Consider the following 17,243-nt stretch of genomic DNA (forward strand, 5'->3'; position numbering starts at 1 on the left):
GCTTTACACCCCCTACTATAATGTGGATAAAGAGTTACCTGTCTAACAGAATACAGAGGGTGTTCTTTAATAAAATGGCGCCAGGAGAAATGGCAGCAGTTTTACGGGCGCCCAACCAATTGTGCTATTATGTTTTTTTTTGCGTTATTTGTAACTTATTTTGTACATAATGTTTCTGCAACCGTATTTTACGGCAAAAAATAGCTTCTGGACATCAGGACAGAGATCACTCATCTCGGATTAGACAAAGAGCTTCTGGATATCAGGCCAGAGATCACTCATCTCGGATTAGACAAAGAGCTTCTGGATATCAGGACAGAGATCACTCATCTCGGATTAGACAAAGAGCTTCTGGATATCAGGACAGAGATCACTCATCTCGGATTAGACAAAGAGCTTCTGGATATCAGGACAGCGATCACTCACCTCGGACTAGACAAAGAGCTTCTGGATATCAGGACAGAGATCACTCACCTCGGACTAGACAAAGAGCTTCTGGATATCAGGACAGCGATCACTCACCTCGGACTAGACAAAGAGCTTCTGGATATCAGGACAGCGATCACTCACCTCGGACTAGACAAAGAGCTTCTGGATATCAGGACAGCGATCACTCACCTCGGATTAGACAAAGAGTTTCTGGATATCAGGACAGCGATCACTCACCTCGGATTAGACAAAGAGCTTCTGGATATCAGGACAGCGATCACTCACCTCGGACTAGACAAAGAGCTTCTGGATATCAGGACAGCGATCACTCACCTCGGATTAGACAAAGAGCTTCTGGATATCAGGACAGCGATCACTCACCTCGGATTAGACAAAGAGCTTCTGGATATCAGGACAGCGATCACTCACCTCGGACTAGACAAAGAGCTTCTGGATATCAGGACAGCGATCACTCACCTCGGACTAGACAAAGAACTTCTGGATATCAGGACAGCGATCACTCACCTCGGATTAGATGAAGAGCTTCTAGATATCAGGACAGCGATCACTCACCTCAGATTAGACTAAGAGCTTCTGGATATCAGGACAGCGATCACTCACCTCGGATTAGACAAAGAGCTTCTGGATATCAGGACAGCGATCACTCACCTCGGATTAGACAAAGAGCTTCTGGATATCAGGACAGCGATCACTCATCTCGGATTAGACAAAGAGCTTCTGGATATCAGGACAGCGATCACTCACCTCGGATTAGACAAAGAGCTTCTGGATATCAGGACAGCGATCACTCACCTCGGATTAGACAAAGAGCTTCTGGATATCAGGACAGCGATCACTCACCTCGGATTAGACAAAGAGCTTCTGGATATCAGGACAGCGATCACTCACCTCGGATTAGACAAAGATTTTTTCTTCAACATGCAGGACGCACAGGACATTCTCCGAACACCCGACAAGGCCAACATCCTAGTTATTTGCAAGATGAAGAGACATAGGTACAGAGGACACAGAGCAGGGTGCCTCGTAAGGATCCGCAGAAGGCGAGTGGGAAAGCTGCCATTACCGTCAATATTACTCGCCAACGTGCAATCCTTGGACAATATTGGTCAATATTACTCGCCAACGTGCAATCATTGGACAATACATTTGACGATCACGAATATCCTACCAACGGGACATCAAAAACTGTAATATCTTATGTTTCACGGAATTGTGGCTGAATGACGACATGGATATTCAGCTAGCGGGATATATGCTGCACCGGCAAGATAGAACAGCACACTCCGGTAAGACGAGGGGGGGGTCTGTGCATATTTGTAAACAACAGCTGGTGCACAAAATCTAAGGAATTCTCTAGATTTTGCTCGCCTGAAGTAGAGTATATTGTGATAAAGTGCAAACCACTCTATTTGCCTAGAGAGTTTTCAGCTATACTTTTCGTGGCTGTTTATTTACCACCACAGACGGGTGCTGGCACTAAGACCGCACTCAGTCAGCTGCATAAGGAAATAAGCACACAAGAAACCGCTCACCCAGAGGCGGCGCTCCTAGTGGCCGGAGACTTTAATGCAGGGAAACTTAAATCAGCTCTACCTCATTTCTATCAACATGTTAAATGTGCAGTCAGAGGGAAAAAAAACTCTAGACCACCTTTACTCCACACACAGAGACGTGTACAAAGCTCTCCCTCGCCCTCCATTTGGCAAATTTTACCATAATTATATCCTCCTGATTCCTGCTTACAAGCAAAAATTAAAGCAGGAAGCCCCAGTGACTCGGTCTATAAAAAAGTGGTCACATGAAGCAGATGCTAAACTACAGGACTGTTTTGCTAGCACAGACTGGAATATGTTCCAGGATTCTCCCGATGGCATTGAGGATTACACCACATCAGTCACTGGCTTCATCAACAAGTGCATCAATGACGTCATCCCCACAGTACATACCCCAAACAGAAGCCATGGATTACAGGCAACATTCACACTGAGCTAAAGGGTAGAGCTGCTGCTTTCAAGGAATGGGACTCTAACCTGGGAAGCTTATAAGAAATCCTGCTATGCCCTCTGATGAACCATCAAACAGGCAAAGCATCAATACAAGAGTAAGATTGAATCGTACTACACCGGCTCTGACGCTCGTCAGATGTGGCAGGGCTTGCAAACTATTACAGACTACAAAGGGAAGCACAGCTGAGAGCTGCCTAGTGACACAAGCCTACCAGACGAGTTAAATAACTTCAATGCTCACTTCGAGGCAAGTAACACTGAAACATGCATGAGAGCATCAGCTGTTCCGGACGACTGTGTGATCACGCTCTCTGCAGCCAATGTGAGTAAGACCTTTAAACAGGTCAACATTCACAAGGCTGCAGGTCCAGATGACTGACCAACTGGCAAGTGTCTTCACTGACATTTTCAACCTCTCCCTGACCGAGTCTGTAATACCAACATATTTCAAGCAGACCACCATAGTTCCTGTCCCCAAGAACACTAAGGTATCCTGCCTAAATGACTACCGACCCGTAGCACTCACGTCTGTAGCCATGAAATGCTTTGAAAGGCTGGACATGGCTCACATCAACACCATTATCACAGAAACCCTAGACCCACTCCAATTTGCATACCACCCCAACAGATCCACAGATGATGCAATCTCTATTGCACTCAACACTGCCCTTTCACACCTGGTCAAAAGGAACACCTATGTGAGAATGCTATTCATTGACTACATCTCAGGGTTCAACACCATAGTGCCCTCAAAGCTCATCACTAAGCTAAGGACCCTGGGACTTAACACCTCCCTCTGCAACTAGATCCTGGACTTACTGACGGGCCGCTCCCAGGTGGTAAGGGTAGGTAACAACACATCCCTTACGCTGATCCTCAACACGGGGGCCCCACAGGGGTGCGTGCTCAGTCCCCTCCTGTACTCCCTGTTCACTCAGGACTCCACTGCCAGGCACAACTCCAACACCATCATTAATTTTGTTGATCACTGACAACAATGAGACAGCCTATAGGGAGGAGGTCAGAGACCTAACCGTGTGGTGCAAGGACAACAACCTCTCCATCAACATGATCCAGTCAAAGGAGGTGATTATGGACTACAGGAAAAGGAGGACCTAGCACGCCCCCATTCTCATCAACGGGGCCATTGTGGAGCAGGTTGAGAGCTTCAAGTTCATTGGTATCCACATCTCTAACAAACTAACATGGTCCAAGCACACCAAGACAGTCTCAACTGCTCGGCCTCTGACCGCAAGGCACTACAGAGGGTAGTGCATACGGCCCAGTACATCACCGGGGCCAAGCTTCCTGCCTTTCAGGACCTCTATACCAGGCGGTGTCAGAAGAAGGCCCTAAAAATTGTCAAAGACTCCAGCCACCCTAGTTATAGACTGTTCTCTCTGCTACTGCATAGCAAGCGGTACTGGAGTGCCAAGTCTAGATTCAAGAGGGTTCTAAACAGCTTCTGCCCCCAAGCCATAAGACTCTTGACCATCTAATCAACTGGTTACCCAGACTATTTGCATTCCCCCCCTTCTACGCTGCTGCTACTCTCTGTTATTATCTATGCATAGTCACTTTAATAACTCTGCCTACATGTACATATTACCTAAATTACCTCGACACCGGTGCCCCCACACATTGACTCTGTACCGGTACCCCCTGTATATAGCCCCGCTATTGTTATTTACTGCTGCTCTTTACATATTTGTTTTTCGTATCTCCTACTTTTTGGGGGGTATTTTCTTAAAACTGCATTGTTGGTTAAGGGCTTCTAAGTAAGCATTCCACTGTAAGATCTACACCTGTTGTATTCAGCGCATGTGACAAAAACTATTTGATTTTATTTGATTTTGAACATAATAAAATCAGGAATTCCCCTGGGCAGCTGTCTAGGCCCCTTACTTAAAATCTTTACTAACGACATGCCACTGGCTTTGCGTAAAGCCATTGTGTCTATGTATGTGGACGACTCAACACTATACACGTCAGCTACTACAGTGACTAAAATGACTGCAACACTTAACAAAGCGCTGCAGTTAGTTTCAGAATGGTTGGCAAGGAATAAATTGGTCCTAAATATTTATTTGGGACAAAGCATTCACTAAACCCTAAACCTCAACTAAATCTTGTAATGAATAATGTGGAAATTGAGCAAGTTGAGGTGACTAACTGTCATGGTCAAAACATATTCATACAAAAGTAGCTAAGATGGGGAGAAGTCTGTCCTCAATAAATCGCTGCTCTGCATTCGTAACAGCACTATCAAGAAGGCAAGTCCTACAGGCCCCAGTTTTGTTGCACCTACCTGGACTACTGTTCAGTCGTGTGGTCAGGTGCCACAAAGAGGGACTTAGGAAAATTGCTATTGGCTCAGAACAGGGCAGCACGGTGTAACGGTCTTCTTCCTCCTCTGACGAGGAGTAGTAGGAATGATCGGAAGACCAATGTGCAGCGTGGTACATGTTCATGATTCTTTTAATAGAACACTGAAAAATACAAAATAACAACGTGAAATAACAAAAAACAAAAAAAACTTCTGTGTGGAACACACAGACACAGAAAATAATCACCCACAACTCAAGGGTGAATGAAAACAGGCTGCCTAAGTATGGTTCTCAATCAGGGACAACGATTGACAGCTGCCTCTGATTGAGAACCATACCAGGCCAAACACAGAAATACCAAATCATAGAAAAACGAACATAGACAACCCACCCGACTCACGCCCTGACCATACTAAAACAAAGACATAACAAAAGAACTAAGGTCAGAACGTGACACACGGTTGGCCCTTGGATGTACACAGAGAGCTAACATTAATAATGTCCATGTCAATCTCTCCTGGCTCAAAGTGGAGGAGAGATTTACTTCATCACTACTTGTATTTGTAAGAGGTATTGACATGTTAAATTCACTAACCTGTCTGTTTGAACTATTGGCACACAGCTCGGACACCCCACAAGACATGCCACCAAATGTCTCTTCACAGCCCCCAAGTCCAGAACAGATAATGGGAGGCGCACAGAACTACCTAGAGCCATGACTACTTGGAACACTAGGGTTAGGGTTAGGGTACAGTTTATGGAACAGCAGGGACTGTGAAGAGACACAAACACAGGCACAGATACATGCATACACACACGATAACATACGCACTATACACACACGTACACATGGATGTTGTGTTGTAGATATGTGGTAGTAGAGTAGGGGCTTTAGGGCACACACTTAATGTGTTGTGAAATTTGTATTGTAATGTTGTTAAAATTGTATAACTCCCTTAATTTTGCTGGGCCCCAGGAAGAGTAGCTGCTGCCTTGGCAACAGCTAATGGGGATCCATAATAAATACAAATACAAATGGGCAAGACAAACGATTTAAGTGTTTTGGAACGGGGTATGGTAGTAGGTGCCGGGCGCACCGGTTTGAGTGTATCAACAACTGCAAAACTGCTGTTTATTCACACTCAACAGTTTCCCGTGTGTATCAAATCAAATCAAATCAAATCAAAATTTATTTATATAGCCCTTCGTACATCAGCTGATATCTCAAAGTGCTGTACAGAAACCCAGCCTAAAACCCCAAACAGCAAGCAATGCAGGTGTAGAAGCACGGTGGCTAGGAAAAACTCCCTAGAAAGGCCAAAACCTAGGAAGAAACCTAGAGAGGAACCAGGCTATGTGGGGTGGCCAGTCCTCTTCTGGCTGTGCCGGGTGGAGATTATAACAAAACATGGTCATCAAGAATGGTCCACCACCCAAAGGACATCCAGCAAACTTGACACAACTGTGGGAAGCACTGGAGTCAACCTGGGCCAGCATCCCTGTGGAATGCTTTCGAAAACCTGTAAAGTCCATGCCCTGGTCTGAGGGCAAAAGGGGGGTGGGCGTGCAACTCAATATTAGGAAGATGTTCTTAATGTTTGGTGTACTCATATTTGGGCTTGAGTTTTAGGTTTTTGTCCTGCTGAAAGGTGAATTTGTCTCCCAGAGTCAATTGGAAAGCAGAAAACCAGGTTTTCCTCTAGGATTTTGCCTGTGCTTAGTTCTATTCCTGTTTCTTTTTATCCCCCCAAAAAATTCCCTAGTCTTTGCCGATGACGAGTATATCCATAACATGATGCACCCACTACCATACTTGAAAATAGGAAGAGTAGTACTCAGTGATGTGTTATATTTGATTTGCCACAAACATAATGCTTTGTATTCAGGACAAAAAGTACATGTATTTTCCAATTTTTTTACAGTATTACTTTAGTGCCTAATTGCAGACAGGATGAATGTTTTGGAATATTTGTATTCTGTCGAAACGTTTCACTCTGTCATTTAGGTTAGTGTTGTGGAGTAACTATATGTACAATGTTGTTGATCCATCATCAGTTTTCTCCTATCAGAGAGTTTTCTTCCTCTGAGGCAACTGAGTTTGGAAGGATGCCTTTAACTTTGTAGTGACTGGGTGTATTGATACACCATCCAAAGCGTAATTAATAACTTCACCATGCTCAAAGATACATTTAGTTTCTGCTTTTTTAAATATTTACCCATCTACCAATAGGTGACCTTCTTTGCGAGGCATTGGAAAACCTCCTTGGTCTTTGTGCTTGAATCTGTGCTTGAAATTCACTCCCTTGACTGAGGAACCTTACAGATGATTGTATGTGTGGGGTACAGTAATTAGGCAGTCATTCAAAAATCATGTTAAACACTATTATTGCACACAGAGTGAGTCCATTCAATTTACAGTTGAAGTCAGAAGTTTACACACACTTAGGTTGGAGTCATTTAAACTCGTTTTTCAACCACAAATTTCTTGTTAACAAACTATAGTTTGGCAAGTCGGTTAGGACATCTACTTTGTGCATGACACAAGTCATTTTTCCAACAATTGTTTACAGACAGATTATTTCACTTATATTTCACTGTATCACAATTCCAGTGGGTCAGAAGTTTACATGCACTAAGTTGACTGTGCCTTTAAACAGCTTGGAAAATTCCATAAAATTATGTCATGGCTTTAGAAGCTTCTGATAGGCTAATTGACATCATTTGAGTCAATTGGAGGTGTACCTGTGGATGCATTTTCTGAATACACTGTATCTCAAATATACTGAGGGGGGAAATGAGAAATGACTGAGTGAAGGGGTTTGAAACAAAACAGCTGAGGACGAAACGAAAGGTCAAGAAAAAAGAGGTTGGATGGATGTTTGTTGTTTTCCTCCTGTTAGTAGCTCTGCCTGGTCTAAAGAGTGAGACAGCGCGGCGATGCGGGGTGATTTCCTCCCCCTCCCCTGACTGCAGCCAGACTAGGCTCCAGGCCGGACCGGAGCAGGGGCCCCGGTTAGAGCCGCCAGTCCCACCACAATGAGCCGCTTTGGGCTGTGGTCTGGACTCCGCGGGCTGCAGGCCAGCTCTCCCTCTGAACCTCCAACCTCCACCCCTCCTCTCTTCCCCTCTCTATCCCCTACGCCACTGGCTGTGACTCAGAGAAACAGGGAGGGAGGAGGGAAAGGAAGGGGGAGGTCTTCTAGGAGCATTAGGGGCCGACAGAGGGGGGTCAGGAGCTCAGATAGTTCCTGCCAGGTGGACCTGTTCCATAGAGGGGCCCACCTCTCCACCATAGAGGGGCCCACCTCTCCACCATAGAGGGCCCCACCTCTCCACCTCCTTTACCCAGGGATGAGGGCTGAGCAGGCCCGGCTAGGCGACAGGTACTGTGGAGCAGAATGCTCGGTGTTCTGGCTGGCTATAACTGTCTAACAGCAATAGTAACACTCAGCTGGTTTTGTGCTCTGATGTGTGCCTATGGCATGGGCAGGGGCGGGGGTGGAATCCAATCAAAGCAAGGCTTCTAATTCTGGGTTTGTTCCACTAACTTCCTACCCAATGCTTCTGTGCCTGATTGGAGTTTCTCAAATGAATCTCTGTAATTCAAGAGAGTTTTAACATTCAAATGGATGGGAATCGGTGCTAGAGGGCAATTAATTTTATCACTGTATGCCATCATAAATGTGAATATATAGCCTATAGAGATAATTGAAATGAAATATCTTGTGGCGTCACATGAGATGACTAAGTACAGCATGTGATGTTGTCTAATCATGTCATGACTCATGACACAGAATAGACAACAGTGTTTTATTCAGCATCGTGATTCCCTGAAGTGAACTCAACGTAACACTTACAATCTTTAAGCTTTTCTAAAGGACAGATGAAATATAGGCATTTAAGTGATTCTGATGACGCATGTAAACTGTCTGATCTGAATTGATGTAGGACTGAATATAAATGAGCTTTATAATGGGAAATGAGACAGTGTACTGCTCTTGTTACTCTGTGGGAATCAAGATGGGGCTAAAGGCATCCGCATGCTTCCCAGACGAAACAGTTCAGAAGAGTTTGTGCATATATGACAACATTTTGTGATGTTTTTGTTTGTTTTGGACTTCGGTGAGGGTTTGGGCACACCGTCTTTTCACTGGAGTCAAGCCAAAGTTCTTCGGTGATTGGTCAACAGTGGGGATTCCTCAATAAAGTCTTTGTTGTCATTCAATGAGTGGCGACTTGTTTTTATGCAATTTACTTTATTGAGAAATAGTGCACCAAACTTTACATAAATATAAAATGGTGCGACTAAGATCTCCTTTGTAATTTTTTTTTTACAAATTATTAACAGATTTCTTGTTATCTAAATTCTGACTATTTTGAAGAAGGGCATACTGGCTACGGTGTCTCAAAATGGACAAACCGTACGTACTATTGCCGCTTTTTTCAAATTTTTCAATTGAAGGTGTTTTAAGGGAGTATGCGAGCACACTCGTACAGTTCGGCTAGGTGCCAGCCGAACTGAAACATGCTGACGCCTTTAGGGCTCAACTACAAGGTCTGACTTATGATTTAAACATGGGATATTATGGCTTGTCTGATATCTCTTTCTCTCTTTTTTCTCTCTCTCTCTTCGCTCTCTCTTTTCAATTCAATTCAAGGGAATGTATTGGCATGGGAAACATATGTTTACATTGCCAAAGCTAGGGAAATAGATAATAAACAAAAGTGAAACAAACAATAAAAAATGAACAGTAAACATTACACTCACAAAAGTTCCAAAAGAATAAAGACATTTAAAATGTCATATTATGTCTAAATACAGTGTTGTAACGATGTGCAAATAGTTCAAGTAAAACATTGAAAATAAATAGGTTGTATTTACTATGGTGTTTGTTCACTGGTTGCCTTTTTTTTGTGGCGACAGGTCACAAATCTTGCTGCTGTGATGGCACACTGTGGTATTTAACTTTTCTCTCTCTCTCTCTCTCTCTCTCTCTCTCTCTCTCTCTCTCTCTCTCTCTCTCTCTCTCTCTCTCTCTCTCTCTCCCCATTTATCCCCCTCTCTCTGTTGTGTCACTCTTTCAGCTGTCTGGTGGGGACCCGTCCCGCTCTGTTCTCATCCAGGTAGCAGAGTCCGCTTACAGGTTTGGCCTGGGTTCCATCGCTGGTGGTAAGTCAAGGTTATGTCTCAAATAGCACCCTATTCCCTATGTAGGGGATAACCCTATTCCCTACGTCTCAAATAGAACCCTATTCCCTACGTAGGGGATAACCCTATTCCCAGACGAAAAGGATAACCCTATTCCCTACGTCTCAAATAGAACCCTATTACCTACGTAGGGGATAACCCTATTCCCTATGTAGGGGATAACCCTATTCCCTACGTCTCAAATAGAACCCTATTCCCTATGTAGGGGATAACCCTATTCCCTACGTCTCAAATAGAACCCTATTCCCTACGTAGGAGATAACCCTATTCCCTACGTCTCAAATAGCACCCTATTCCCTATGTAGTGGATAACCCTATTCCCTATGTAGTGGTTAACTCTATTCCCTATGTAGTGGATAACCCTATTCCCTACGTAGTGGATAACCCTATTCCCTATGTAGTGGATAATCCTATTCCCTACGTAGTGGATAATCCTATTCCCTATGTAGTGGTTAACTCTATTCCCTATGTAGTGGATAACCCTATTCCCTACGTAGTGGATAACCCTATTCCCTACGTAGTGGATAACCCTATTCCCTATGTAGTGGATAACCCTATTCCCTATGTAGTGGATAATCCTATTCCCTATGTAGTGGTTAACTCTATTCCCTATGTAGTGGATAACCCTATTCCCTACGTAGTGGATAACCCTATTCCCTACGTAGGGGATAACCCTATTCCCTACGTCTCAAATAGCACCCTATTCCCTATGTAGTGGATAACCCTATTCCCTATGTAGTGGATAACCCTATTCCCTATGTAGTGGTTAACTCTATTCCCTATGTAGTGGATAACCCTATTCCCTACGTAGTGGATAACCCTATTCCCTATGTAGTGGATAATCCTATTCCCTACGTAGTGGATAATCCTATTCCCTATGTAGTGGTTAACTCTATTCCCTATGTAGTGGATAACCCTATTCCCTACGTAGTGGATAACCCTATTCCCTACGTAGTGGATAACCCTATTCCCTATGTAGTGGATAACCCTATTCCCTATGTAGTGGATAATCCTATTCCCTATGTAGTGGTTAACTCTATTCCCTATGTAGTGGATAACCCTATTCCCTACGTAGTGGATAACCCTATTCCCTACGTAGGGGATAACCCTATTCCCTACGTCTCAAATAGCACCCTATTCCCTATGTAGTGGATAACCCTATTCCCTATGTAGTGGATAACCCTATTCCCTATATAGTGGATAACCCTATTCCCTATATAGTGGATAACCCTATGCCCTATGTAGTGGATAACCATATTCCCTATATAGTGGATAACCCTATTCCCTATATAGTGGATAATCCTATTCCCTATGTAGTGGATAACCCTATTCCCTATATAGTGGATAATCCTATTCCCTATATAGTGGATAACCCTATTCCCTATGTAGTGGATAACCCTATTCCCTATATAGTGGATAACCCTATTCCCTATATAGTGGATAATCCTATTCCCTATGTGGTGGATAACCCTATCCCCTATGTAGTGGATAACCCTATTCCCTATATAGTGGATAACCCTATGCCCTATGTAGTGGATAACCCTATTCCCTATGTAGTGGATAACCCTATCCCCTATGTAGTGGATAACCCTATTCCCTATGTAGTGGATAACCCTATTCCCTATGTAGTGGATAACCCTATTCCCTATGTAGTGGATAACCCTATTCCCTATGTAGTGAATAACTTGTCAAAAGTAATGCACTACATAGGGAAAGAGGTGCAATTTGGGACAAGCCCCATGTCAAGTCACGAGTCATTGTGTCACCACCACCCCCTCACCTGCCCCCCTACCCCCATCACCCTCCAACCTCATAAGAAAATAGAAAACAAAGGGCTTCCTATTGCGTTCTGCAGGGGCGATTCCTCCACCACTTAAATAGGACAGGGGCTCTATGCACCATGGGAACCTCCCTGTGTTTGGACTCTTTTGTACCTGTGAATGATCAGAGAGAAGGGACTTTTTGGGGGAGGGGTGGGGGCAATGTGGGGTCGGGGGGTGGATGTGGTGCCTATGTTTGGCTCCAGACTACTCCCCTCCCTCCCCATCGCCGCCCTTCCTCCTCCCCCCTACAGGAGACAGGATAGTAAGAGGTAGTCCCCCCCCCTACAGGAGACAGGTTAGTAAGAGGTAGCCCCCCCCCCCCTACAGGAGACAGGCTAGTAAGAGGTAGTGTGTGTGTCCCCTACAGGAGACAGGCTAGTAAGAGGTAGTGTGTGTGTCCCCTACAGGAGACAGGTTAGTAAGAGGTAGTGTCCACCCCCCCTACAGGAGACAGGCTAGTAAGAGGTAGTGTGTGTGTCCCCTACAGGAGACAGGCTAGTAAGAGGTAGTGTCCCCCCCCCCTACAGGAGACAGGCTAGTAAGAGGTAGTGTGTGTCCCCTACAGGAGACAGGTTAGTAAGAGGTAGTGTCCCCCCCTACAGGAGACAGGCTAGTAAGAGGTCTGTCTGGTGTACACTACACAACTTTCAAAATCCTAACATCACTGGGCCTCTCACATTAAATGACCCATCTTTCCTCTAGTTTTTTGTCCTGCCAACGTAGTAGATTTTGTGCCAATAAAATCAAACATACAGTACCTTGCGAAAATATTCGGCCCCCTTGAACTTTGCGACCTTTTGCCACATTTCAGGCTTCAAACATAAAGATATAAAACTGTATTTTTTTTGTGAAGAATCAACAACAAGTGGGACACAATCATGAAGTGGAACAACATTTATTGGATATTTCAAACTTTTTTAACAAATCAAATACTGAAAATTTGGGCGTGCAAAATTATTCAGCCCCCTTAAGTTAATACTTTGTAGCGCCACCTTTTGCTGCGATTACAGCTGTAAGTCGCTTGGGGTATGTCTCTATCAGTTTTGCACATCGAGAGACTGACATTTTTTCCCATTCCTCCTTGCAAAACATCTCCAGCTCAGTGAGGTTGGATGGAGAGCATTTGTGAACAGCAGTTTTCAGTTCTTTCCACAGATTCTCGATTGGATTCAGGTCTGGACTTTGACTTGGCCATTCTAACACCTGGATATGTTTATTTTTGAACCATTCCATTGTAGATTTTGCTTTATGTTTTGGATCATTGTCTTGTTGGAAGACAAATCTCCGTCCCAGTCTCAGGTCTTTTGCAGACTCCATCAGGTTTTCTTCCAGAATGGTCCTGTATTTGGCTCCATCCATCTTCCCATCAATTTTAACCATCTTCTCTGTCCCTGCTGAAGAAAAGCAGGCCCAAACCATGATGCTGCCACCACCATGTTTGACAGTGGGGATGGTGTGTTCAGCTGTGTTGCTTTTACGCCAAACATAACGTTTTGCATTGTTGCCAAAAAGTTCAATTTTGGTTTAAGGGAACACCCCCCTATCCACATCGATGGAACAGTAGTGAAAAAAACCAAAAGCACTCACAAACTTCTACAGATGCACAATCGAGAGCATCCTGGCGGGCTGTATCACCGCCTGGTATGGCAACTGCACCGCCCTCAACCGTAAGGCTCTCCAGAGGGTAGTGAGGTCTGCACAACGCATCACTGGGGGCAAACTACCTGCCCTCCAGGACACCTACACCACCCGATGTCACAGGAAGGCCATAAAGATCATCAAGGACATCAACCACCCGAGCCACTGCCTGTTCACCCCGCTATCATCCAGAAGGCGAGGTCAGTACAGGTGCATCAAAGCTGGGACCGAGAGACTGAAAAACAGCTTCTATCTCAAGGCCATCAGACTGTTAAACAGCCACCACTAACACTGAGTGGCTGCTGCCAACACACTGACACTGACTCAACTCCAGCCACTTTAATAATGGGAATTGATGGGAAATGATGTAAATATATCACTAGCCACTTTAAACAATGCTACTTAATATAATGTTACTTACCCTACATTATTCATCTCATATGCATACGTATATACTGTACTCTATATCATTGACTGTATCCTTATGTAATACATGTATCACTAGCCACTTTAAACTATGCCACTTTGTTTACATACTCATCTCATTTGTACATACTGTACTCGATACCATCTACTGTATCTTGCCTATGCTGCTCTGTACCATCACTCATTCATATATCCTTATGTACATATTCTTTATCCCCTTACACTGTGTACAAGACAGTAGTTTTGGAATTGTTAGTTAGATTACTTGTTATTACTGCATTGTCGGAACTAGAAGCACAAGCATTTCGCTACACTCGCATTAACATCTGCTAACCATGTGTATGTGACAAATAAAATTTGATTTGATTTGATTTGATTTGATTTAATCTGACCAGAGCACCTTCTTCCACATGTTTGGTGTGTCTCCCAGGTGGCTTGTGGCAAACTTTAAATGACACTTTTTATGGCTATCTTTAAGAAATGGCTTTCTTCTTGCCACTCTTCCATAAAGGCCAGATTTGTGCAATATACGACTGATTGTTGTCCTATGGACAGAGTCTCCCACCTCAGCTGTAGATCTCTGCAGTTCATCCAGAGTGATCATGGGCCTCTTGGCTGCATCTCTGATCAGTCTTCTCCTTGTATGAGCTGAACGTTTAGAGGGACGGCCAGGTCCTGGTAGATTTGCAGTGGTCTGATACTCCTTCCATTTCAATATTATCGCTTGCACAGTGCTCCTTGGGATGTTTAAAGCTTGGGAAATCTTTTTGTATCCAAATCCGGCTTTAAACTTCTTCACAACAGTATATCGGACCTGCCTGGTGTGTTCCTTGTTCTTCATGATGCTCTCTGCGCTTTTAACGGACCTCTGAGACTATCACAGTGCAGGTGCATTTATACGGAGACTTGATTACACACAGGTGGATTGTATTTATCATCATTAGTCATTTAGGTCAACATTGGATCATTCAGAGATCCTCACTGAACTTCTGGAGAGAGTTTGCTGCACTGAAAGTAAAGGGGCTGAATAATCTTGCACGCCCAATTTTTCAGTTTTCGATTTGTTAAAAAAGTTGAAATATCCAATAAATGTCGTTCCACTTCATGATTGTGTCCCACTTGTTGTTGATTCTTCACAAAAAAATACAGTTTTATATCTTTATGTTTGAAGCCTGAAATGTGGCAAAAGGTCGCAAAGTTCAAGGGGGCCGAATACTTTCACTGTATTAGAAAATATTGGGACTTCTGGGACTGGATCGGTAGCCCTTCTGGAACTGGATCGGTAGCCCTCAGATTGCGTCACATTAAACGAGCGTCAGTGACGGCCTCGTGCCCCGAGCAACGACATGGGGATTTGTCTCCGATCTCAAAAATGTGTCTTTGACAGCTAATTCAGGGCCAAAATCGTGTAGTGTACGCCCGGCTTTATAACCAGCTAAAAATGAATTTATAACGTCCCCCCTCCCCTACTTCCTTCATATCATTTATGTCATATGTTTTTCCAGCTGTGGGAGCCACAGCAGTGTACCCCATAGACCTAGTGAAGACCAGGATGCAGAACCAGAGGACCACAGGCTCCCTGGTGGAAGAGCTCATGTACAAGAACAGCTTGGACTGCTTCAAGAAGGTGCTGCGTTACGAAGGCTTCTTCGGCCTCTATAGAGGTCAGTACCAGACGAGATGTGTCCCAAATGGCACCCTATTCCCTACATAGTACTCTGCTTTTGGCCTGAGTAGTTCACTATATAGGTATATAGCGACAGGCTAATGGGTAGAGGGAGGCACAGATTTAGGGTCAGTTTACCCTCCTCAAATCCCAACTTTAACTGTAACCTGGAACAACACAAATCTGACCATAGATTAGCGTCTAGCTGTGACTTCATATCACTCCATCACAACAACAGATGGGGTTTACAGGTTTGGGAGGGGAGAGAGGACGAGGAGAGGTGGGCGGGTTTGAGTTCACCTTCCCTCTGACCTGACTTCTTTGAAGTGATTAAAGGTAGTCTCTGAGTTTTTGGGAGGACAATGCACGGCCACATACCAGCAGAGCTCTGTCACAATGGTAGAGTGTGACTGCCCCTGCCAGACTTCAACTGGCATTCATTTAATAAGTACCTGCACTCAGGGAGCGGGGGGTGGTTCTCAAACAACACACACTATATCGGAATTCTCAGGATTATGATTGACAGGCGAGTTCTCCCGTGAGGGTTCTATGAGGAAGTGGGAAGTCTTAGTGTCTGTCACAGGACACCAAGCCTTTAGAGAGGTCTCTGACATTATAGACACAGTCAGACAGACCTGGCTCCGTCGCACAGGTACAGACATCAGTAGTGGGTTCCAAATGGCATCCTATTCTCTTTATAGTGCACCACTTTTGACCAGGGCCCATAGGACCCATGGTAGTGCACTATGGATAGAGGGCCATATGGAACACATCCCTTGTGACAAAAAACATCCAACGGTGCAGATCAATTTGAATGGCTGTCTGGAGTCTGGAGATATGGTACATTACAATCTGAAAACACACTGAACTATACAATCTGAAAATATACTGAACTATACAATCTGAAAATATACTGAACTATACAATCTGAAAATATACTGAACTATACAATCTGAAAACATACTGAACTATACAATCTGAAAACACACTGAACTATACAATCTGAAAACACACTGAACTATACAATCTGAAAATATACTGAACTATACAATCTGAAAATATACTGAACTATACAATCTGAAAACACACTGAACTATACAATCTGAAAATATACTGAACTATACAATCTGAAAACACACTGAACTATACAATCTGAAAATATACTGAACTATACAATCTGAAAACACACTGAACTATACAATCTGAAAACATACTGAACTATACAATCTGAAAACATACTGAACTATACAATCTGAAAACACACTGAACTATACAATCTGAAAACACACTGAACTATACAATCTGAAAATATACTGAACTATACAATCTGAAAACACACTGAACTATACAATCTGAAAACACACTGAACTATACAATCTGAAAACACACTGAACTATACAATCTGAAAACATACTGAACTATACAATCTGAAAACACACTGAACTATACAATCTGAAAACACACTGAACTATACAATCTCAAAACACACTGAACTTTAAAAGAGAAATTTCAAAATAAACTTTCTAAAATTATCTTGAATCTCACACATTTCATTCACAATTCCCTCATTAACATTGATCTACTGTGTAGTAATGCTGGTTATGTTATATTAGCCACTGAGGAGAGTGTCATAAGCCAACTTTATCTAATGTAATGAAGCTGAGCATTTTCCCTCTCCTCCTGTTCCCGTTACTGAAT

At 43.6% G+C, this 17,243-nt stretch overlaps 1 protein-coding gene across 1 annotated transcript in view; it reads left to right on the forward strand.

Moving 5' to 3' along the window:
* Positions 1 to 17,243, forward strand: part of LOC139391805 (electrogenic aspartate/glutamate antiporter SLC25A13, mitochondrial-like) — a 98,314-nt gene that overhangs the window by 49,600 nt on the left and 31,471 nt on the right. Inside the window, exons 10-11 of the mRNA XM_071139361.1 lie at positions 9,869 to 9,953; positions 15,385 to 15,543. Of these exons, the coding sequence (XP_070995462.1) occupies positions 9,869 to 9,953; positions 15,385 to 15,543 (244 nt within the window). The remainder of the gene's footprint in view (positions 1 to 9,868; positions 9,954 to 15,384; positions 15,544 to 17,243) is intronic.

The sequence above is a fragment of the Oncorhynchus clarkii genome, chromosome 32 (genome assembly GCF_045791955.1).
Source record: "Oncorhynchus clarkii lewisi isolate Uvic-CL-2024 chromosome 32, UVic_Ocla_1.0, whole genome shotgun sequence".
Classification (NCBI taxonomy): domain Eukaryota; kingdom Metazoa; phylum Chordata; class Actinopteri; order Salmoniformes; family Salmonidae; genus Oncorhynchus; species Oncorhynchus clarkii.